At 40.8% G+C, this 24,051-nt stretch overlaps 1 protein-coding gene and 1 pseudogene across 1 annotated transcript in view; one reads left to right on the plus strand and one right to left on the minus strand.

The window, feature by feature from the left end:
* pdgfc (platelet derived growth factor c) overlaps positions 1-2,720 on the minus strand; it is an 81,431-nt gene extending 78,711 nt beyond the window's left edge. The window contains exon 1 of the mRNA XM_052089215.1: positions 1,920-2,720. Within this exon, the coding sequence (XP_051945175.1) occupies positions 1,920-2,031 (112 nt within the window). The 5' untranslated portion in view covers positions 2,032-2,720. The remainder of the gene's footprint in view (positions 1-1,919) is intronic.
* LOC127617269 (glycine receptor subunit beta-like) overlaps positions 849-24,051 on the plus strand; it is a 42,449-nt pseudogene continuing 19,246 nt past the window's right edge.

Genomic DNA, 24,051 nt, shown 5'->3' on the forward strand with positions numbered 1-24,051 from the left:
TATCCCCACAAACTATCAGCAACTGTTGATTTGGCTATACACTTAATATATCTGCTGGATGTCAAACATTTCACACCATGGTCTAAAATTAAGTTCAGATGGCGGATATCTCTCATTAGCTCAAAACATGGGAATAAATGGGGATTTTAAGCAGTAAAACAATCCAGTCAAAGCTCTAGTGTTGGCATTGTTGTAACCTTTTGGACATTACTATAAAGAGTCTAACCTTCAGCACAGTCAGTTGTAACAATTAAATGAAGCTACTTTTAAGGTCAGGTCAATACTGAGACGAGAAGTGCCATTTGATTCACTGGTAGGGATGGAATAGTGGAAACATCCATTGGTCGACCTTAAACAACTAAATTCAGCTGCTTACAGTTCACACTCAGTGTAACTTAAGAGGTACTTTTGTTTTGTCAAACCTATAAAACAAACTTAAAAGTACAAATATCAGAGATATGAAAAGACCAAAAGAGTTTATCCTAATTAAGCTTGTTATTTATTTGTAGTGAATGCCATACTACACTCAGTTGGCTCAGAGATGTACATTTCTAAACCAAATTCTGTATTATAATATTAGATATGAAAAACAAATTTCATTTGAGTGTCAATGAAGGGGAACCAAAGACAAAAATAAAATGTTGGACTTAAATTGCTTGAAAAATAATTTGTGAGATGAGTGATTGGCTAAGCGAACTGTGGGTTGGCAAACCCTCTATTGAGGTTAACCTGGAAAAAGTTGGTCGAGTACCTTTTTAACCTGACCTCAATCTCACACTGCAGTTGTGAAATAAAACCAGCCTCGGATCAGTGCAAAGAACTGCCTCCATCAACACCAACCAGAGATGGCAGCGACAGAGCATCTACTGTTAAGGCAATTAAAGAGAGTCAGAGAACAAGACACTCCGTTCAAAGATACTTGGCAGAGCATACTATCAATTCACCTCATTCAAGTCATTGGGGAATAAAGTTGCAGTTACAGCCAAGGATCAAATGGCATTCACAAGGGTCTTCCTTGGCACACAGCTCTGAACGAAGAGGACTATATATGTGCTAGATGTGCCAATTGAAGTAAGTCTGCCTCTTTGAGATAAAGATTACAAGATTGGGCAATTTTGGACTGAAGGGAAACAGAAGGGCAGAACATAAATAGGTACACAAACAGTATGTCAAATGGGGTGCATGTTGGGTGGGCGCACTAAAATATAAAAATTTCAATATGACATGTTTGTTTTTGAACAGGAAGTTTTTCATACTTTCATAGGGTTCCTTGGAATAAATAACGTACATTTTATAAAGACATTCCATGTAGACATGTGATGCATGTTCCATAATTTATGGAAACGATGATAGCTCAGAGACGTGGTTTAAATGCGGGATGTTTCCACTCTGGTTTACCCGACACAGTTAGGGGCGCTCCCGCTTAAGTCAACATAAGTTAATGGTGCGCAATGGGTGACAGTTTGCTTGTCCCCACCAACTTCAGCTTTACAACCACTAACTTAGTTTGTGTGAACTTTTAGAGCAGACAAAGTTAAATGGAAACGTTGGCTTTATTATTATTATACAAGGGCTTTTTAGCTCACCTGCAAGCAAATATCATGGCCCCGGGGCTCCCCACGCTTCATGAATAGACTCTTTCTGCGATCCGAGAGAAATCGCACCTCAGGAAACCGAGTCTTTTTTTTTCTCTTAAATACACATACTGATGTGTGTTGCATGCACATGAAAGCCTAAGGTAACTTCAACTTCCTACTAAACATAATGCCGTTTGAACCTAATATAACGTGGTCATTAATTGCAAAGGAAACTCAATGTGTCCCGAGAGGTTAAGCAGTCGTCTACGAGCGCGTCAAGTTAAATGGGACCATCAGAAGTTTGAGAAAACAAAAAATCATGCGAGGACTGTTTTAACTTACCATTTTGTTCTTTCGTACTTGCGTGGTGAATCTTACTGATGTGACTCGATTCCGCCACCGACCCATGCTGATGTAGAGACGATATGAGAATCAAGAGAAGCAACGGAATCATTTGGATAAATGGTGGCTGTTGGCGCTTATGGGCACTTAGAATGTTTTGTTTCAATCACCATGCAGGAATATTGTTTGTGAGTCGGGTATCCAACTTTGACCACATCTGTAAGACGTACACGCAAAGTAAAGTCCACATAATCCTGATCGGCCGGAGATCTTCTTTGTTTTTTACTGCGGAAAGTTCTTTGTGGAAAGTTCCTTGAAAAGCATCTGCTCAAAGTGGACGCAGCAGCGCGCATTTATTAGTGTAACTTTGTGAGCGCGCACCTGTTCGCTAAATTACTCTGGAAAAACTCTCGCACATAAACATTCAAGAGAACATTTGAAAATGTGTATGACTGTTATCTCACAATTTACGATGCTCTGTTCAAATGCGAGACAAACACGTGACCGTTTGCAAAGTGTTCCACTTTCCCTGCAAACATACGTAGTCCATTCGCGTAAAGTGTACGCAATGCATAACGTTGTTCAGAACCAATCACATTTAATTCCCAAACAATGTAACTTGCTATCAATTCTGGATAAAATTACAGTTGAAGCGCTTAACGTCCAGAAACGTTCAGAAAGAAAATGTACGTCTTGCGAGGTGTCTGTGACGGCGGCTCCGAATTTTTGGAGAGCGCAGACGGCCAACTGGCGACACAACAGGTGCTATACATAAAAGTAAAACTTCTCCTTGGAGGAAACTCCCCGGAGAGGCGTGAACCATTCAAAAGTTGCTGCTGCTGCCGCTGCAGTCGATTGGAGAGAAAAACTCCCATTTCCACCGTGTGTGTGTGTGTGTGTGGGTCTGAGATCATTCAAATTATTTTATGCCTTTTTCCAACAAAATAACCATAGTAGGCCTAACCATCGTTTCTGCCAAAATACCTGAGTTATTATTACAGTTATTGTTATATAAAATATTAGCCTAATACAGTGAATTGTTAAAAAATATTTAAGCATTGCACGAATTAAAAGCTAGACACAGCACCACGAATCGAGCAGAACGCAGGTGTCTCACTGTTCTTGGCCAGTGATGGGTAAGTTACTCAAAAAGTAATCCACTACAAACATTACTTAAATTGTAATCAGATTACTTGACGGATTACTTTGCTTTTAAGTTAGTTTCTAAAACACTTTTCAGTACTCTGTTGCAGTGTTTCCAGATTTCACAAGAAAAACAAGGCACCCGTTATGGAAAATCAAGCTCAAAATATAAGCAACATGCCTAACCCAAAATAAGCAAAAATAAGGGATAAAATGTTTTCGCATGTAAGCGAAATTTCCAGACACAAATCATAACAAGTCTTTTCAATAAATGTGTTCTTAATATCAAATATATCCCCAAAAATATTTCAAATATTTCCAATATTTTTTTGGCCACCTAAAATCAATTAATAGCCTAAATCTCTCTCTCATGCATGCACACACACACTGCGTGGACACGTACGGACTAAACGTCACCTTTTGCGGCCAAATAATTTTTATTTAAATAACAGTCGTTTTTAAACTGGCATTTTCCTTCAGAATCAAAAAATGCAAAGTGCATTCTTATATTCTATTAAAAAGAGAGCCTATTATTTTTTGGACATTTATTGGATTAAAATGATTGGAATAAAATTAACCGGTTACCAGCAGAAAAACAAAAAACTTCTCTCTCCGAACAATTCAGCTGCCACAGAAACATAAAGAGACATACATATGAACATATTTCATGTTTTAAATCTACTGAAGTAATAGGCTACTTTTAAAAAATGCAGCACTCCTGTGCGAGATGCTATAAAAAGAGTAAAACGCAGCACAAGGGTCAAATTCATCCATCATCGCATCAGCCTATATACATAGAAAAACAATAATAATAAAAAAAAAACACACCACAATAAGACCTAAAACATTTGTTTGGTGTGAACAGCCACAAATTATGTTTTTTGTAAGAGTCATTTTGTTCAGTTATTATTATTATTGACAGTGGTGCTTATTGTCAAGTTTTCATTTTTACATAGCAACACTAAAATTAATATTAATGACTTTTTTCATAATTATTTAAGAATATAAAAGAACGCCCCTGTCCGCCTGGCAAATGACCATGAGAATACTTTAATCATTAGTTCATGACTGCTTTACATGCTTATGGAAAGGCTTCAAGAATGGGTGTGACCATTTGGAACATGGCTTGACCCCATTATTTTCTTCAATTGTTTGCCTGTGGCGGGCCTTATGTCTTAATCATTACATCCTTTTGTTTGGTGTTTCATCATTGTGAAGTGAACAATGCCTAATGCATCTTAAGGGAAATGTTAAAGACCTTCTCAATTTGTCATATCAAAGCTGCAGACAGTGCACTTACCCCTGTGTAAGTAATTTCCTTCTCCCTGCTCAATGCATCAACCCATAAAGGCCTTTTCATGTGGTTAATCTCATCTCCCTGTTGTCAATGGGTTCCTTACGTGCCTGTTACCCCTGTAGATTCTTATGGCAGACTAAACAATCAGAGAAGGGCACACACTGAAGTGATTCTAGCAGACAAATGATGCAATGGCAAAGCAATTCACTTTCTGCCTTAGACCACTACAGAGGAGGAAAAAAACTCAGAGGAAGGGCCAGGACAGCATGTGGAATCTGAAGAACTGGATCTAGCTGTCATTATCAGATTTTTAGATTTATTTTATTATATATAAATAATTGTATTTTATTTTGCACAAATAATGCACAAAAGTAAAAAATCCTGCAATAAATTGTATAAAAGTGTAGCATACTCACAAAAATATCAGTTGGTGATGCTAAGACATTGCTCATTGTATGTTTTCATACATTTCTATTTTTAGGATTATGGAAAGTGTAATTATCGCATTTGGACAAACAGACTGGCAAAATATGTTTCAAAATGAATTAAATGACAGGAAGTGGTTTTTGAGGCATAATTGACACTTTTAATAGACATACCTAATTAGGTATGTCTTTTGCACTTTAATAGGCATTATTTTGACTGTTACAGGTTTACTTGTTGTAGCTGAATTCTAGAGGTATGTAAGAAATATTGCTGATGGATCCCTAACTAAAGTGGAAAGGTATTGTATGCTGTGCTGTCACAGTGGAGGTCATGTGCAGACTATGGGAGAGTATCATATTCCATCCTAAAGCCTACAGCAGATGTCAGCACCTCAGAAAGAATCTCTCTCTCTCTCTCTCTCTCTCTCTCTCTCTCTCTCTCTCTTCTCTCTGTGTATATGAGTGGGAGGGGTTTCAGTAGATTGGTATTTTGTCTTGTTCAAGACACTAGTGTTTGCTTTCATGGTGGTCCTCTGAGTCACTTTGATATAGAATTTGTGTAAACAGTGAAATTAAAAACAAGATATTTGAGGACTGGAGGAAGAGAGGTCACTGTGGTCACTGACTGTCTAGCCAGCAAACACTGAGTTGGCATTGAGTTAACATAATCTTTGTTGGTTTCCAATAAGGTCAAAGAGGAAAATAAAAGTAAAACTTTGTGCCACCTTCTATCTAGTGGATCATCGGTAATGCCGTACATTACAAGTCACGTTGCCTTACACAGGAAATGCAGCATTGGTCAAAAATGTCAACAATTATAATGTATTTAAAAAAAAGAAATGACTACCGTTATCTTAACAGCTAAAATGGCAATATATTTAACATAAGATATATAAAACATGTTATCTTACTGTATAAGTTTGTAAATATTAATTTTTTTAGATGTAAAAAGTAGGTGTGTGTACCTAAGAAATAGTGCTGGTCGGTACTGATTAAAAATTGCATGACAAAAAATTTAATCAGTAAAGTAATCTCATAGATTACATTTTTTAAGTAATCTAATTTGAATGGATTACTTTCAACCTTATTTTATTTTATTTTATGTTACGTTACATGCATTTGAGTAGGATAATCATTTTAACATAAAAGTACAGAGTAAAAAATTATTCCATTCTATATTAATAACAAAAAGAGCTCTTTTAAAAATTGCATTAAACATTACATGAAATATAGATTCAATCTAACAGCAATGACAGTGCATGGCCAACATGTATAATTCAAAACACTGAGACATCAAGTTCATTTTAAGTGCATAAAACAATAGCAACATTAAGAACATTAATGACCATAAAATCAACAGTGTCATTGCTAGGTCAGAGCTTTCATCTAAAAACACTGAAACACTTTTAAGCCTTACTGCTTACTGATCAAGTTTTATGTCAAGTTTCATGCAATAAACTCCACTGCATCAGCAGCAACAGTAGAGCAATGGGCTTTGTTTCATATTGCTGCACATTTTGCAGCTGAACTATTGTGTACCCTGCAGACAGGACCATTAAAGATGGCATTCACTAGATCCTTTGAAGCAATTAAGTTCAATGTGTTAGCTGCACACCATTGGTGTAATTTTATTCTAAAAATGAAATTATCTTTATAGATCCAGTGGTTAAATGTTGAGGTAGACCGCTCCATCTTCCCTTGGCTGGCAAGTAGCGAGTCTCAGTTCTGAATGCAATACACACACAACCCTTCCCCTCTCTTCTGAAAACACCCAAATACTTACCGAACGTATATCAGCGGTGTGCTGGTTTAGAATAAAAAATGTAAAATATTTTAAAAAAGAATGATAAGGATAATCAATAAATTATCAACAATTTACTGTCATTGCCTTGTTAATATATAATCATTTAATCTATAAAAAAGTAACTTTAGTCTGGTCACGAGTATTTTAAAATGTAATCTAATCCAATTACAAGTACTTGATTTTGTAATCTGATTATTAAATCCAGATTACATGTAATCCATTACTACCCAGCACTGCTAAGAAGACATATATATTACGTTTGCAGAAATATATCACAATAGCATTGAATGAAGTATAATATACAAATCCAGTCAATGTGAACACTGTCTTATGTTGACTGGACTAAAATACCCAAATCCAGTCAACAGATCCAACAGGCCTAAGGACAAGGTAAGTATCTCAAAAAAAATGTGGTCAGTATCGTGATATAGATAACACATACATATGATAAAACTTCTTTTGGACAAGTGAATCATTTTTTTTCATAATTTCTTTAAGTTAAGGAATGAAATAACTTTATTGATTTAATAACGAATTAAATCATAATTTTTGTTTAAATGATTGACTGGCCAGGCCTGCTCGCATCTGCATTTATGCATGTGTTATTGGGAGCTTTAAAGTTCAATTAATTCTTAGTAGTCTCATTCTAAAATTGTTTAGTAAAGAGTTCCACAGCTATTTCTAGTTGAGAAGTTAATTGAGATGTCTAGTTGAGATGTCAGATGAAAAGTAATTTGAATTTCACACAGCATTATGGGAAAATGGTGTTTCGTTTGAAGTCATCATTAAGGTGTTTAGTGTTTCCTTTGGATGGGACCTTATCTTGTTAATTTATAATACACTTTCTCCTGGTTGGTGCAATTGTATTTAAGAACTCAATATATCATAACTGTGATGTATGGAGAAAATTAGTCTATTAATTGGTTGGCTTTATGTCGGATCACGATGTAAAGTCAACACTATATGATGCAATGAAAGTAAAGAAGTAGAATAATTTTAAAGGAACAATGAGAAAGGGATGTTTGCAAAGCTAGGTTATAATTTGGTTGGTTTTATCGCTCATGAACTATTTTATCATAAATTGTCAAACAGGCAAGCACAGATATCAACACTCAGCATACACATCTCAGTGATGGTGACGATTAACAACCACCATAGATAAAAAATACAGATGATAATTGGGATTCTACAATGCAGCTGTGACGTAGGCAGGCAGAGGTTGTGGATCTATGTGCAGCTTTATTAACAAAACAGGGGAAAACTCAGGACAAAGGGAAAAAAAAAACAAGGAAACCTAGTACAGAGCATAACACATGCAAGAACTAACAAGGAAACAAAAGAAACTAAAAGGGCTTATATACAAAAAGGAACAAACAAGGGAATAAGGAACACCTGTGGAAATAATCAGGGAAGAGAACTAATCAGGGGAAAACCAATCATAAAATGAAACTACAAAAGGACTACAAAAACCAAACAGGAAACAGGAACTAAACTAAACTTCAAAATAACAGCACAAAAACAAAAGACAACAGAGAACATGACAGAGCCCCTCTTTAAGGAGCGGATTCCAGACGCTCCAAAAAGTAAAAACAAAACAAGGAAAACAAAAAACAAATTGTCCAAGGGGGCCAACAGGCAGACCAAGGGGACACAGGGGGCAAACAGGCAGTCCAAGGGGGCACAAGGGGCAGACAGGCAGCCCAGGGGGGCACAAGGGGCAGACAGGAGGTCAAAGGGGGCACAGAGGGCAGGCAGGAGGTCCAAGGGGGCACAGAGGGCAGGCAGGAGGTCCAAGGGGGCACAGAGGGCAGGCAGGAGGTCCAAGGGGGGCACACAGGGCAGGCAGGAAGTCCTGGGGGGCACACAGGGCAAGGACAGGTTCAGGAGGCCTGGGAGCTGGCCACAGGGCAGGGACCGGTTCAGGGGGCCTGGGAGCTGGCCACAGGGCAGGGACCGGTTCAGGGGGCCTGGAAGGAGGCAACTGGACAGGGACTGGGTCAGGGGGCCTGGGAAGAGGCCGCAGGACCGGGACCGGGTCAGGAGGCCTGGGAGGAGGCCACAGGACAGGAACAGGGTCAGGAGGCCTGGGAGGAGGCCACAGGACTGGGGCCAGGTCAGGAGGCCTGGGAGGAGGCCACAGGTCGGGAACCGGGTCAGGGGGCCTGGGAGGAGGCCACAGGTCGGGAACCGGGTCAGGGGGCCTGGGAGGAGGCCACAGGTCGGGAACCGGGTCAGGGGGCCTGGGAGGCGGAACCGTGGAAGGCCCTGGAGGCGGAGCCATGGGGGGCTCGGGAGGTGGAGCTGAGGGATGCTCGGGAGGCGGAGCCAAGGGAGGTGGCGCTGAGGGAGGCTCAGGAGGTGGAGCTGAGGGAGGCTCAAGAGGTGGAGCTGAGGGAGGCTCAGGAGGTGGAGCTGAGGGAGGCTCAGGAGGTGGAGCTGAGGGAGGCTCAGGAGGTGGAGCTGAGGGAGGCTCAGGAGGTGGAGCTGAGGGAGGCGGAGCCGTGGGAGGCTCAGGAGGCAGAGCTGAGGGAGGTGGCGCCATAGGAGGCTTGAGAGGCGGAGCCGTGGGAGGCTCAGGAGGCAGAGCTGAGGGAGGCTCAGGAGATGGAGCCGTGGGAGGCTCAGGAGGCGGAGCTGAGGGAGGTGGCGCCATAGGAGGCTCTAGAGGCAGTGACCTGGAAGGCTCTGGAGGCAGAGCTGAGGGAGGTGGAGCCAAGGGAGGTGGCGCCATAGGAGGCTCTAGAGGCGGAGCCATAGGAGGTGGAGCCGTGGAAGGCTCAGGAATTGAAGCCATGGGAGGCTCAAGGGGCGGAGCCCTGGGAGGCTCGAGGGGTGGAGCCCTGGGAGGTAGAGCCGTGGAAGGCGGAGCCCTGGGAGGCGGAGCCCTGGGAGGCTCGAGGGGCGGAGCCCTGGGAGGCTCGGGAGGCGCTGGCTCTGGGACGGCCGAGGCTACGGGCGCTGGCTCTGGGACGGCCGAGGCTACGGGCGCTGGCTCTGGGACGGCCGAGGCTACGGGCGCTGGCTCTGGGACGGCCGAGGCTACGGGCGCTGGCTCTGGGACGGCCGAGGCTACGGGCGCTGGCTCGCTGACCGTGGCAGGCGTGGGCTCTGGCTCGCTGACCGTGGCAGGCGTGGGCTCTGGCTCGCTGACCGTGGCAGGCGTGGGCTCTGGCTCGCTGACCGTGGCAGGCGTGGGCTCTGGCTCGCTGACCGTGGCAGGCGTGGGCTGGGGAGCAGAAGCCTTTCCTCTTCTCTTCCTCCTCCGGGCGGACGGAGCTGACAACGCTGGCTCTGGGACGGACGAGGCTTTAGGCTTGTTGGCCGTGGCAGGTGTGGGCGTTGGCTCGTTGACCGTGGCAGGCGTGGGCGTTGGCTCAGGAGCAAACCTCTCCAAAAATCATATCCACGTACTCAATCCAAGTGTACTCACCACTCTCTGGCAACTCCTCCCATCCATGGGCAAGGAGGCCGATCTGGTAAATGGACTTTAGGTGTCGGTCCGCATAACCAGTGCATCTGGCAATGGTGCAAAACATACGTGAGTATTCGATCAAAGGGAGGTTCGTCCGGCTCAACTGGAGGAAGATTGCTGCTAGATCCATCTGAGGGTTAGTTCTTCTGTGACGTAGGCAGGCAGATGTTGTGGATCTATGTGCAGCTTTATTAACAAAACAGGGGAAACCCCAGGACAAAGGGGAAAAAACCAAGGAAACCTAGTACAGAGCATAACACATGCAAGAACTAACAAGGAAACAAAGAAACTAAAAGGGCTTATATACAAAAAGGAACAAACAAGGGAATAAGGAACACCTGGGGAAATAATCAGGGAAGGAGAACTAATCAGGGGAAAACCAATCATAAAATGAAACTACAAAGGACTACAAAAACCAAACAGGAAACAGGAACTAAACTAAACTTCAAAATAACAGCACAAAAACAAAAGACAACAGAGAACATGACAGCAGCACTGCTACATTATAGTAATATCTTGGTCCTGTTTACTGTGAAGTCACAGTATACAGTTGTCTTTTCGTTTGAATAAACTGTCGAAATACTGTAAAATATACTATGAAAATCATACAACAAGTAGCCAGGAATTTACTGTAAACTCACACTAATTTATGACATAGGAAACACACAATTTGTAATTGAAAGAATCTTTGAATAGTTTTCTAAATGTTGCACCAATTAAAACATTTAAATTGAGTGAATTATGAAACTAGTTGAGCTAACATCATATTTTGAATTGGAGCTCAGTTTGAGCCAACTAAACAAGAATAATTCTGTTAATACATTGAAGAAAAAAATTGAGTGAACATAAAAATTCTGTGGAACTAATTACTAAATGTTAATTCATTGAGATGGCTTGCCATTTCCAATTTCCATTGTACCAAGAGGACATAACAGAAATATTTCTTACAACCTGTCTTATTTTTGCTCCATTTATCTCTAGTGAGATTAGATTGACTAAAATGTTGTAAAGGGAATGCGTAATAGTCTACAGGACGATTCATGCTACAAGCACAGCTGTTTTGGCAAGAACTGCACTGTGAATCCTTGAAACAGGCACTGTTAAGGCAAAGTGAGAGATATAAATGTATCACTTCCAATGTACTTCTCTGCCTACACAGAACTCTGCAGTCAAATCGAAATTTAGGTAGACCATTTCACCTCTTCATGTAACTTTATTTCTGTCTGGAAATACTTCTGTGACAGTCTTATAACATTTCCTTTGTTAAATGTAATTTCTCATCGCCTTTGTAACATCTAGTAGATATATTTGATGACTTATTCCAGTTATTCATCAGTGTCTTACTGATAATCCACCAGACCTGTGGAAAGCTCGTCAATCAGTGAAGTGGTACCTTCACCCTGTGACTTCTTTTATTTTCATTTTAAACGAGGAACGTGTCAGTGCAAGGGTTTGTGGAGACTGATAGCAAAGCGGAGTCTGCATGCCAGATATAATACCACATTCAATTTGCTAGAACGTACTGACATATTTTTGGACCAGTGCTGTGTTGTCCATCAGCTAGGTGGCTCTTAGCCAAACACTAAACGTTTTCTGAAAACAAGACTCCCTCTGTTCTTAGCCATTTATTGTCAGGGTTTAATTCAATCGGTATTAATCAGTAATTTAGTTTATGTGCACGGATTATTAATTTGTCATGCTCCACTACAATGAAAAGCAGAAACCGAGGCAGCTATTGTCCTGACAAAGCTGGTGAAGGAGGTATAGAATTGCACATAATTCACATGAACAATGCCTGAGGTCTTTGGACCTCTGTGAAATGCCAGATTGCCCTATGGAAATTTCTGAATGTCTGTGTTTTCATTCTCACTTAATCAAAACACCATTCACCGAGGACCCTTGGAGAGTATCTGCATGAGAGAGAAATGTGTCTGAGCTTTGCTTTTTGTTCACAGCTCAATGTTTGTGTTGTCTTTAGAGGAAGTAATGGGGTGTTTGACTTCACTTACAGAGAAAAAAATTGTATTTGGTCTTGGTTTGTGGCTGTACCTGACCCACCGCTACATTCCACAAAGGGCGGTAAGTTCCTTCTCTTTCTATGTCCCGATGGGCTTAAAAACACAGACTCACACACATACACACTCAATTGTAAACACACATTGTAATTCACTTTAAAGATAGCAAGTCTTTTTGGCGTGGACACTTGTGTTTTACTTTGCTTGTTACTTTAGTAATTTAGTACCATTAATTCAGCTAGGAACATTTAGGAGAGAAAGATTGTCATCACATACGTATCATGGTAGGTGGTCTAATGTGTTTTAAAAAATATTTGTTGGTCAAAACAATGTTTTTATATTTGTGTGCATACAGTACATTTGTATGTTAAATTTCCCCTTTTTGTTGTTTTAGGAATCGTTTTGTGCCTCATAACCACTGGAGTAAAAAGTATAACAAAATTATGCCTTTGTCTGCTCTATAATATAATATAATATAATATAATATAATATAATATAATATAATATAATATAATATAATAATAAATTAACATAATTTAATAAGCTTAATTATTTTAAATATTTACACCTAAATACATGTGCAATTATTATAATTTTAATAGATCTTCAATCATATTGGTTCAATACTGAATACTACATGTGATATTCATTTTCAGCAGTGCTTTGCTTGTGCTGAAATGGTAGAGCAAGTCTGATGGCCATGCATTACTTTCCAGTGATGCTGCTGAGGAAGCTATATAATGAATTCTCTCCCTTTGCAGCTTGCTACTGCGCATGTTGCATGACAGGTGCACACACAAGGCTCCATCTTGGTAGCTCTTTACCAATGCAAGCGGCAATGTAAATTATAGGTTGGATAAATACAAAGGACTGTTGTAATGCACACTATTGCGGCGGGCGTTATTCGCGCGCACACAGAATGCGATATAGAGACCGTGACTGGCGATGAAGACTCTTTAACGACAGTTTGCCTGCTCTGTCATTACTGGATAGGATCTGTGGAAAAACACAACGGCTACCATATTGAAATGGTAAGTGATATTTTAAAAGAACAGCGATTATTTAGCGTTTTAAATGTGTATGATTCACGAGGGAGGTGTAACGCACCCAAAATGTTGTCATTCTGAGTAGTGTTTCCCCCGATCATCATCCCAACCCACCTCCTCGTCGTCGTCGTCATGGAGAACGCTGTTGCTGTGTGTTTGCTCTCTCCCCCCTCTGATGTATTAGGCTACCCTGATTTATTTTTTCTATCACGCTTGACTGCAATTTCTTCAACTTGATGCTCAAAGCATCCACATGTCGTTGTTTTACCGTTATGTATTTGCATTAACACATCAAAATAGAAGTATGCATGTGTATAGTAAGAGTGTAATTTTAGTATTTTAGTATTTAGTATTTAATTTATTATCTCTCAGGCTAAAATTATGTATGTGCCTTAGTATTGTTACCTTTGAATCAAGTTTTTATTTCTATTATTGAGTCCAACACTGGCTAATTGCTTGTTAACTTGTATAGGAATAGATTGATAAAAACATATAAGTACATTGGATTTAAATATTCCAACATTTCTTGGTTACATATAGATTGATGTATTGATTTGCATGGCACATTTGAAGTGAAACTTAGCCTTAGAATATTAGATATTCCACCTCAGTTACCTCTAATTCTTCACTTCTGGAGGTGTATCCTTAGGTTAAAGGACATCAATATGTTATAGGTCAGAGATCATTATATGATAAATGGGCACCACCAGTGTGTACTTTAAGTGGAACAGAGTAAGCATTCATAGCCATAAATAAAGCAGTCAGACTAACTAAGGGCAAGCAGCCAAGAATAGAAGAATGTTTAAATCGAATAAGAGTCAAGTTTACTAACATTCTGGTTATTCTGGAAATAAAGTGAAAACATCCCTCTTTTTTTCCTTCAATCCTGCAGTCAGTGTTTGTGTGTGTGTGTGTGTGTGTGTGTGTGTGTGTGTGTGTAGCGTGTATTTATCACTTTGTGGGGACCAAATGTCCCCATAAGGATAGTAAAACCCGAAATTTTGTCAGTCCCCATGAGGAAAACAGCTTATAAATCATACTAAATTATGTTTTCTGAAAATGTAAAATTGCAGAATGTTTTCTGTGAGGGTTAGGTTTAGGGGTAGGGTTAGGTTTAGGGGATAGAATATAAAGTTTGTACAGTATAAAAACCATTATGTCTATGGAAAGTCCCCATAAAACATGGAAACACAACATGAGTGTGTGTGTGTGTGTGTGTGTGTGTGTGTGTGTTTTCCAAAAATTGTAACATTGAACTCAAATTGCCATGACCGCTGAATCAGGGGAAAAAGAGCGGGAATGAGAGAGAGAGAAAGAGATTGAGAGATATAGAGGGATTGTAAAGAGAAGCACTAGCATCTGGTGGTAATAATAGTGATGGAATGAGTGAGAGATTGCAGGAGTGTGTGTGAATGCTGGCTTGTTTCAGTTAAGATGATGATCAATGCACTGGCCAAGAATCAGGCCTTCAAAGGTGGAGGGTGGAAGAGTCTAGACAGGGGAGTCTTCTGGCAGTGTTCCTCGGAGGGGAATTCCTCATGCTGATCTTTCCAAGTGCTTCCTCTCTTCTACTTCTTGAACACTCATCGATGGCTGTGTAGAACTAAAAACTGTACGCGTGTACACTGTTGAGTAGGTTGATGTTTGGCATGTTTCAAACTTGTGACATGTAGGCCTTCATTGTTTAGATTTATTTTCTTGCTCAAATGAAACAAGAAAATTAAGCAATAATAAAAAAGTATTGACTAATGTACTAACCTTGTCTGTGCAAAGTTATAGACAATATTTTAATGTTGTAAATTCAGTAATACCGCTAACTTTCACATGAAATCCAAGCAAGGATGCAAAGTTTGTCAGTAATTTTTATTAGCTGTTCATACCATTAGAACAGTAGTTCCACCTCTAAAAGTATCATTTACTTCTTATTCAAAATTCAAAAATATGCATTTTAACTTTACAGCTAAAATAACACAAATTTGTGCAAGATAGAATTAATATACAAGCATTTTTCTAACACATTTCTGCTTTTAAACCGTCCGGAATGCCTTGCTCCATAGACTTCTATTGTAAGTGCATTATTGCAAATGCATGTTTTGTTTGTTGTTTACAAACTGAAGGGTGAATCTAAATAATTTTGTCTGGTTATCGACAATGGCTACATTTACATGCACCCGTATAATGTGATTATAATGCAATACTGTGATTAAACTGTAAACAGAATTATGGATGCACAAATCCGATTCCTGGATTGGTATCAGCTCAGATTCTGAAGCTTTTAGCCGGATCGTGTATCGGTCCGACGAGCCTGATCCAAATCTGATACTGTGTGTTAGTCATGTTCGTTACTGTCAAACTCCATAAATGACATAAAATAACCATAAATACACCATTAAAGCAGTTCATATGACTCATGCATTTTATTCAAAGCCACTTGATGATGTGCGATAGCTCTATGAATCACAAAAGGCTGTGTTTAATAAGTAAATATATAGTATGCACAGTGCCAGTGCGTTAGTGAATGGTGCTGCTCTGTTGACACAAACTCATGCACAGGCTGGTGATGCACTTGTGTCTATTTGTAGCCTTCACAGCAGTGCACAATATTTGAGCGCTACTCAAGAACAGCATCTCAGATGCTCAATAGTTTGGTTCATTGGTATAAAATGCATTTAGAATGTCACTGGAGGAGAATTTTACCATAATTTGAATAAGAAGTGAATTAAACTATTGTGAATTTGCTTACAAACAGACACATACAGGACTTCCTGGAGAGTTTAGAATGTCAAAATAAAAGCGTGAGGGTTTAAAAAGTGCACGATTTAAATATACTACTGTAGTATTTAAAATTAAAAGTCAATAATAATGATTTTAATAAAAAAATTTTATTCTTATTGTTATTGTCATCATTAGTATTTGTTTACAATTTATAACAATATTTATGCTGAATGGGTTCCAAAAAGTAGTTGTTAATTAAAAGTGGACTGATTTCTTACAACTAAATTGAACAAAAAAGAGATCTGAATTCTTTAAAGTCCAGATGTGAGTTGAACATTTTTTAGAAAAAGAACAAAAAATGGATTTGCTGTTAATTTTGCTGCTACATTTTCCAATATACTAGTTAATAATAAAGTGCTTTTTAATAAGCCATTTATATTGAAATAATGTGTAGTTAGAGGTTTGTGTTTCTTTACATACTAAAGAGTACTCCCAATTAGTTCCACACAATAATGTAAAGATATTCTAAACTGATTATGCAAAAAAAACAACACTGGTATCAGCTTCGGATCAGTATTGGCCGATACTGAGATTTGCAATATCGGAATCGAATTGGAAGATAAAAAGTATCAGTGCATCCCTAAACAGAATACTGCGATTTTTGCGATTATGCGAATAATCAGATTAATGATAATCGCAGTAAGACATGTGGAGTACTCCTATTTTAATTGCTTTATACAGACACTGTTTACTGTGCATCTGCACCAGAGCTGCAAGTGGATGACGTTACACTCAAGCACAGGTACATAAACATCGCCAAACAGAATAAGCTGCACTAACGTACCTCTCGGTTTCATGCATAATGACAGTTCCTTGCACCATTTTCCAGCAGTTTTGCTCCCCTACTGCATAATCTATAACCCCAAGGCAAAAGAAAGCATATTCTCCTGAGTTTTGAATGTCCGTTCACATCAACCATCAGAATGGGGAAAAATGTGACCTCAGTGATTTAGACTGTGGCATGATTGTTGGTGCCAGACGGGCTGGTTTGAGTATTTCTGTAACTGCTGATCTCCTGGGATTTTCACACACAACAGTCTCTAGAATTTAGTCCGAATAGTGCCAAAAAAAAAAACATCCAGTGAGTGGCAGTTCTGTGGAGGGAAATGCCATGTTGGTGAGAGAGGTCAAAAGAGAATGACTCACAAAGTCTATGGTTACTCTGATAAATGCTCTGCACAATTATGGTGAGAAGAATAATGCTAATAATGCTATTCTGAGATCCGGGTTTGCGCTGTTTTGTCAGCACAAAGGGACCTACACAATATTAGGCAGGTGCTTTTAATGTTGTGGCTGATATATATATATATATATATATATATATATATATATATATATATATATGTTATTGGTGAAGGTTAAAGGAAACAATGAGGTATTGTTCTGGAGTAACACATTTGTAGACCACCCACAGTGTCAGACACCCCTAGCCATTTTAAAGTGTCACACCAACAGGCCATCAGTCCTACCTAGACAGCCCAACCCAGTCCTGACTTATGGCACTTTTCCACTGCACGTTACAGTTCGACTCACCTCAACTCTACTCGCTTTACGTTTCTGAGCTTGTATTTCCACTGCAGTTTAGTGCCACCTCAACATGGGTGGGCTTATAGGCTGATCGTCATAGTAGCACTGTCTTTACTGCAGTGACATCATCTTAAACATGACAGAAACTTACCAAAACAATAACACAACCGCTAGCTGTTAAATCAGTTGTTGCATTGTGATTTTACACAAGTGTAATAGTTAAATTGGCTTGGTTGTTTTAGAAGCAAGCTTCCAGTAGCCGGTCAAATAAATAAAGTGAAGCTTTCAAGCAGAGTATAGAGTTAACATAAGTCAAGTCAAGTGGTTTTTATTGTCGTTTCAACCATATACAGTTAGTACAGTACACAGCAAAATGAGACAACGTTCCTCCAGGACCATGGTGCTACATAAAAACAACCAAGGACCAACACAGGACCACATAGACTACACAACGAAATAAAATACCTATATAAAATACCTATATAAAGTGCACGTGCAAACATGTGCAAAGTACGGTACAGTACAACAAATTACTGACAATGAACAGGACAACAGACACAGTGCAGCGCCGACCAGTACTCAGTAGTGCAAAAAGAAGACAGTTTCTAAAAATGTAAACATAACATACTATGAGATAGTGTTCTATGTACATAGCAGTTATTGAGGTAGCAGACAGTTATAAAGTGACAGTAATTAAAGTGCAACTCAGGACACGTGTGTGTCAAACCAGTCTCTGAGTATTGAGGAGTCTGATGGCTTGGGGGAAGAAGCTGTTACACAGTCTGGCCGTGAGGGCCCGAATGCTTCGGTACCTCTTGCCAGACGGCAGGAGGGTAAAGAGTTTGTGTGAGGGGTGTGTGGGGTCCTCCACAATGCTGGTTGCTTTGCGGATACAGTGTTTTTTGTAAATGTCTTTGATGGAGGGAAGAGAGACCCCAATGATCTTCTCAGCTGTCCTCACTATCCTCTGCAGGGCTTTGCGGTCCGAAACGGTGCAAGTCCCAAACCAGGCAGTGATGCAGCTGCTCAGGATGCTCTCAATAGTCCCTCTATAGAATGTAGTGAGGATGGGGGGTGGGAGATGTGCTTTCCTCAGCCTTCGAAGAAAGTAGAGATGCTGCTGGGCTTTCTTGGTGATAGAGCTGGTGTTGAGGGACCAGGTGAGGTTCTCCGCCAGGTGAACACCAAGGAATTTGGTGCTCTTGACTATCTCCACAGAGGAGCCGTCGATGTTCAGCGGAGTGTGTTCACCTTGTGCTCTCCTAAAGTCAACAACCATCTCTTTTGTTTTGTCGACATTCAGGGACAGGTTGGTGGCTCTACACCAGTTCGTCAGTCGCTGCACCTCCTCTCTGTATGCTGACTCGTCGTTCTTGCTGATGAGACCGAGCTGTGCATTGCTGCACTGTCGTGACTCAGCAGAGTGAACAGCAGTGGACTGAGCACACAGCCCTGGGGGGCCCCAGTGCTCAGTGTGGTGGTGGTGGAGATGCTGTTCCCGATCCAGACTGACTGAGGTCTCCCAGTCAGGAAGTCCAGGATCCAGTTGCAGAGGGAGGTGTCCAGGCCCAGCAGGTTCAGCTTTCCAATCAGGTGCTGGGGAATGATTGTGTTGAATGCTGAGCTGAAATCTATGAACAGCATTCGAACGTATGAGTCCTTATTGTCTAGGTGGGTGAGGGCCAGATGGAGGGTTGTGGCGATGGCATCGTCCGTTGAATGGTTTGGAAGATACGCAAACTGTAGTGGGTCTAGTGAGGGGGGCAGCTGGGTCTTAATGTGCCTCATGATGAGCCTCTCGAAGCACTTCATGATGATGGGTGAAAGTGCGACGGGACGGTAGTTGTTGAGGCAGGACACTGAAGACTTCTTTGGCATGGGGATGATGGTGGTGGCCTTGAAGCACCTTGGAACGACGGCGCTACTCAGAGAGATGTTGAAGATGTCGGTAAGAACATCTGATAGCTGGTCTGCACATCCTCTGAGCACTCTGCCAGGAATGTTGTCTGGTCCAGCAGCCTTCCGTGGGTTGACTCTACGTAGAGTTTCTCACATCTGCCGTGGTAAGACAGAGCACCTGGTCGTTGGGAGGAACGGTGGTCTTCCTCGCTACCACATCGTTCTGCACTTCAAACCGAGCGTAGGAGTCGTTCAGCGCATCTGGAAGGGAGGCATCTTTGTCACAGGCAACTGATGTTGTCCTGTAGTTGGTGATGGCCTGGATGCCCTGTCACATGCGCTGCATGTCACCGCTGTCCTGGAAGTGACTGTGGATTCTCTGGGCGTGTGCGCGCTTTGCCCCTCTGATTGACCGTGACAGTTTGGCCCTAGCTGTTCTTAGGGCTGCCTTATCGCCTGCTCTGAAGGCGGAGTCTCGGGACCTCAGCAGCGTGCGCACCTCCACAGTCATCCACGGCTTCTGGTTGGAGCGTGACATCATCAAATGCACTTGCTGATGTAGCTGGTCACTGATGCTGTGTATTCCTCCAAGTTGGTAGAATCGCCATATGTTGCAGCGTCCCTGAACATGTGCCAGTCAGTACACTCAAAACAGTCCTGAAGAGCAGAGATGGCTCCTGCTGTCACCTGCTTCTGAAGCGGTTTTGTGCGTCTGACGAGCGGTCTGTATGCTGGAATTAACATAACAGAGATGTGGTCTGAGTAGCTGAGGTGGGGGCGGGGCTCCGCCCGGTATGCGCCTGGGATGTTTGTGTAAACAAGATCAAGCGCGTTCGCCCCTCTCGTTGCAAAGTCCACATACTGATGGAATTTAGGGAGCACTGTCTTGAGATTCGCATGGTTGAAATCTCCGGGGACAATAAACAGTCCGTCGGGGTGAGCATTCTGCAGTTCGCTCATAGCCCCATACAGTTCACAGAGCGCTTCCTTAGCGTTAGCGCTTGGGGGAATGTAAACTCCGGTTATGTAAACAGTGGTGAATTCCCGTGGTAGATAAAAAGGTCTGCATCTAACAGTCACAAGCTCCAACAGCGATGAACAGTAACTAGAGACTAGCATAGAGTTCTTGCACCATTCCGTGTTGATGTAAACGCACAAGCCACCACCGCGAGTCTTACCACAGAGAGCTGTATTTCTGTCGGCACGAAACGAGGTGAGCCCGTCTAGCTGAATGGCGGCATCCGGAACTCTGCACCTGAGCCACGTCTCCGTGAAAACAAAGACGCAGCAATCTCTAAACTCACGCTGCGTAGCCTGCTGGAGTCGGATATAGTCCAGTTTATTGTCCAGGGAGCAAACATTTGAGAGCAGGATAGACGGGAGAGCTGGCCGGCTAGGGTTTGTTTTTAGCCTAGCATGAACCCCCGCCCTCTTGCCGCGCTTCTGCTTTCTCACAAACCGCTTACGATGTCCTCTCCCCTGGCCACCGGCATCAGGTGACGCCGAGGACTGGAAGCCTGGTCTCCGCAGCAAGCCGAGTATGCGTAGCGCCTCCTGCAGGTCATCATGCAGCTTGGTTTTTGCATGAGTCTTTTATTTTAGTAGTGTCTGGCGATGGTAGACACGAACACCGGTTGCTCCGATGTCCATGTGCTGCAAAAGTCGGGCTTTTTAACAAAAATAGCACCATTGTGGATCCGGAGTGGCCGCTGCGTGCTACCGCGCCGCCATCTTGGATCAATCAAACAAAACACACCATCCTCCATCGTGGATCAATGCCAGTCCAGGGCACTCTCCCTCCCATTGCTCGCCGGTTTATATAGCGTCCATTTGGTCGAACCACTTCCACTTTTCCTTGATGGTTCTGTAGTCACTTTAAATTACCTTTTCCCTACACTGTTGGTAGGATCGGTGGTAGCCGTGTGCGCCAAAAGCTGATACACTTCCTGAGAGTCTTTTTCATTTCGCTCATCGCTAACGGGTGGACCGTCTGCACATCGTTTATTGACCACGGCGAGGTTTTGCGCACAGCCATTTCTTTTTCAAAATTTTAAAGTCGCGTGAACAAATGATACTGTTGCTGTTGCTAATTTTAAAACTAGCGGGTTGATGTTGCTTGTCGGAAATCCAGTGACACTGTTAGTGAAATGTCTTCCTGACCAATCAGTGATCTGCAGGGTTTTGACGTCATATTTAGTATCGGCTCGGCTCGCTTGGAACCTCGACTCGCGTGGAGTTGAGTCGAGTTGTACCGTGCAGTGGAAAAGCCCCATAAATGTATTTCCTCTGAGAGAGGACATTGTTATCCATTGAAAGAATGTGAATGTTACTGCTCTGCTCTGCTGAACAAAAAACATAAGACCTGAAAAATAGTTTCTAGCTGTATTCATAAGCCAAAATATTGGATTATTCAAACAATTATATAAATAACAGAACAAAATACCCAACTTGAGATAAGTATTGTGACATGCTGTTTAAAAGTAATAGTGGGAGAGCAAAATGTGAATCATATATTGGTCTCTATGGTGCACAGGTAGCAAAATTACAATTACAAACCAAAAATGTGAGAATCCCACCTGCTATAATCTGTTGAAATATATCTAGCGGTCTGTCATACACTCTGAGAGAACTGAGCCTCCTAACCAAAGCCTACTCTAAACTTAGAGTATCTGTCTCTTTGCAGCATCTGTGCTTTGATACTGCGTTATTTACTCTTAATTTAGATGTTTCTCTGTTCTATCCCTTCAAGCTTGCTGTAATATGAAGGTGCAAAAGGTGATTTTCGTATTGCTCATCATCTGTCTATTGATGGAGAGAGGATTCACCAAAGAAAAGTCAGCAAAGAAGGGAAAGAAGAAAGGAAAACCGGTTTACTGTCCTTCGTGTGTGAATTTGTATTCCAATTTTTTTGTTTTTTTATTTTCAATCAACATTACTACCCTAGCATTTGATTGTAGACTTCATCTAGAAAGAAACAGAGAAACAGTTAACCAAAGTGGTTAGATAATTTGAAAGCATTTGCTGCTTTTACTTGTGCTAATAAATTGATTGAGAGTGTCATTTTAAGTTTAATTTAAATTAGTTTTTTCAATAATTGTTCTTTTGGCACAAGCATGACTGCTTAATTAAACATACTATGTAAAGTTTTTTCAAATATTGTCAATCTTGAAAAACTGGTGTACTTAGATGAAATTAAAGAGTCAGCATGGTAATGGGACCTTGGGGTGTGGTGTGGGTTCATCTTTTGCTGCCCAAGATCTGCTCATTCTGTCCAGCAGTGCACATTAGAACTGCACGATTCTGGATAAATTGAGAATCGCTAATTTTTTGGTTAGAATAAATATCACAATTCTCTCTTAAGAAGAAATGCTTATTTCAGTGTGTAACGCAGTTCAATGGAAAGGAGGAGGTGAGAACCGGCTCGGCAATATAAATAATATTTTAATGAGAAACTTAAACAAAAGACACAACCATACACATGACGGACATGCCCGTAAATAATCTCTCTCTCCCGCACCATCCTCCGCAGTTGGCCTTTATCCCTCTCGGAGGCTTGATTAGCCTGATAAGGGACCAGGTGTGTAGAATCACGACCCGGCCCCGCCCTCCGCCCTGCCACACAGTGATTTACTAAACCTGGACATAAGGGTACTAAACAAAGTAACATGGAATTTACAAGATGTTCTAACAAAATGTTCTCTGCTAATATGCAATAAAGTTGTAAATCAAATATTTAAATTGAAAATGTCCTAAGTCCACAAGAGGGTGCAACAAATACTTTATAAACCAAACAGCTCCTTGTTATTATTGCAAAAAGTATAATTAAAAAAAAATAATAATCCTCTTAAAAAAGTGCATCAAAAATACATAAAACGATTTAGTTTCTCACAGCTAAGTAAAAAGCTTCATTAGCAGTTCTATGTTAACTTAGTTTGCACTGGTAAGCAAATAATATTGACTATTTAAATTATAACAATGAAAAATTGTAAAAATTACTTCAAGCTAAAGGAATTATTTAAGAGCCAGTAATTAAATAGAGAATAGAGGAAACAGTGCTTCAAATTTTTAAGCAACGTTAGCAATTAAACATTTAAAAAATGTAAATATAAAAACATTAACAAAAGTAATTTAATGCAAAATGAAACTACTTAAATATTTGACACCCTTTACTGTGATTATTAGATATACATTAATACTGATTTGATGCAGTAAGAATGCCTATAACAGACAGCATGCAGCTTATATACATTTAGACGTCACACAGATCTGACATTTTGAACAATTTGTCCTGTCTGTGATCTGTTTAATGATTAATCGTGCAGCTCTAGTGCACATCTTCTCCATGGAGGGCTTAGAGTGGAAAACACTTGGCAAGTTCACTTTGATCATGCTACTGCATCCAGCCCCCTCCCCCAGATTTTAATCTGCTATAATATTGTGTGTACTTAACACTATAGTGAATGAAGAAACTCACATCAGTGTCACAATATACTGTCTGTATGTAACTGTGCATGTTATTTTTATTTGATCATGGAAATACCCCCCACCCCCCTTTAAAATTGTATTGTGAATTAATTAAATTAATTTAATTAATTATAGTCTAATGAAAAAGACATAGTGATGTTTTGCTAACTGCTAAACTTTTAAATAAAATGAAATATCATACAGTAAATAGAATAGTATATATTTTTAAATGGTGTACACTCACATGAGATTGAGACTCAATCAA

Source organism: Xyrauchen texanus, chromosome 23, assembly GCF_025860055.1.
Source record: "Xyrauchen texanus isolate HMW12.3.18 chromosome 23, RBS_HiC_50CHRs, whole genome shotgun sequence".
Classification (NCBI taxonomy): domain Eukaryota; kingdom Metazoa; phylum Chordata; class Actinopteri; order Cypriniformes; family Catostomidae; genus Xyrauchen; species Xyrauchen texanus.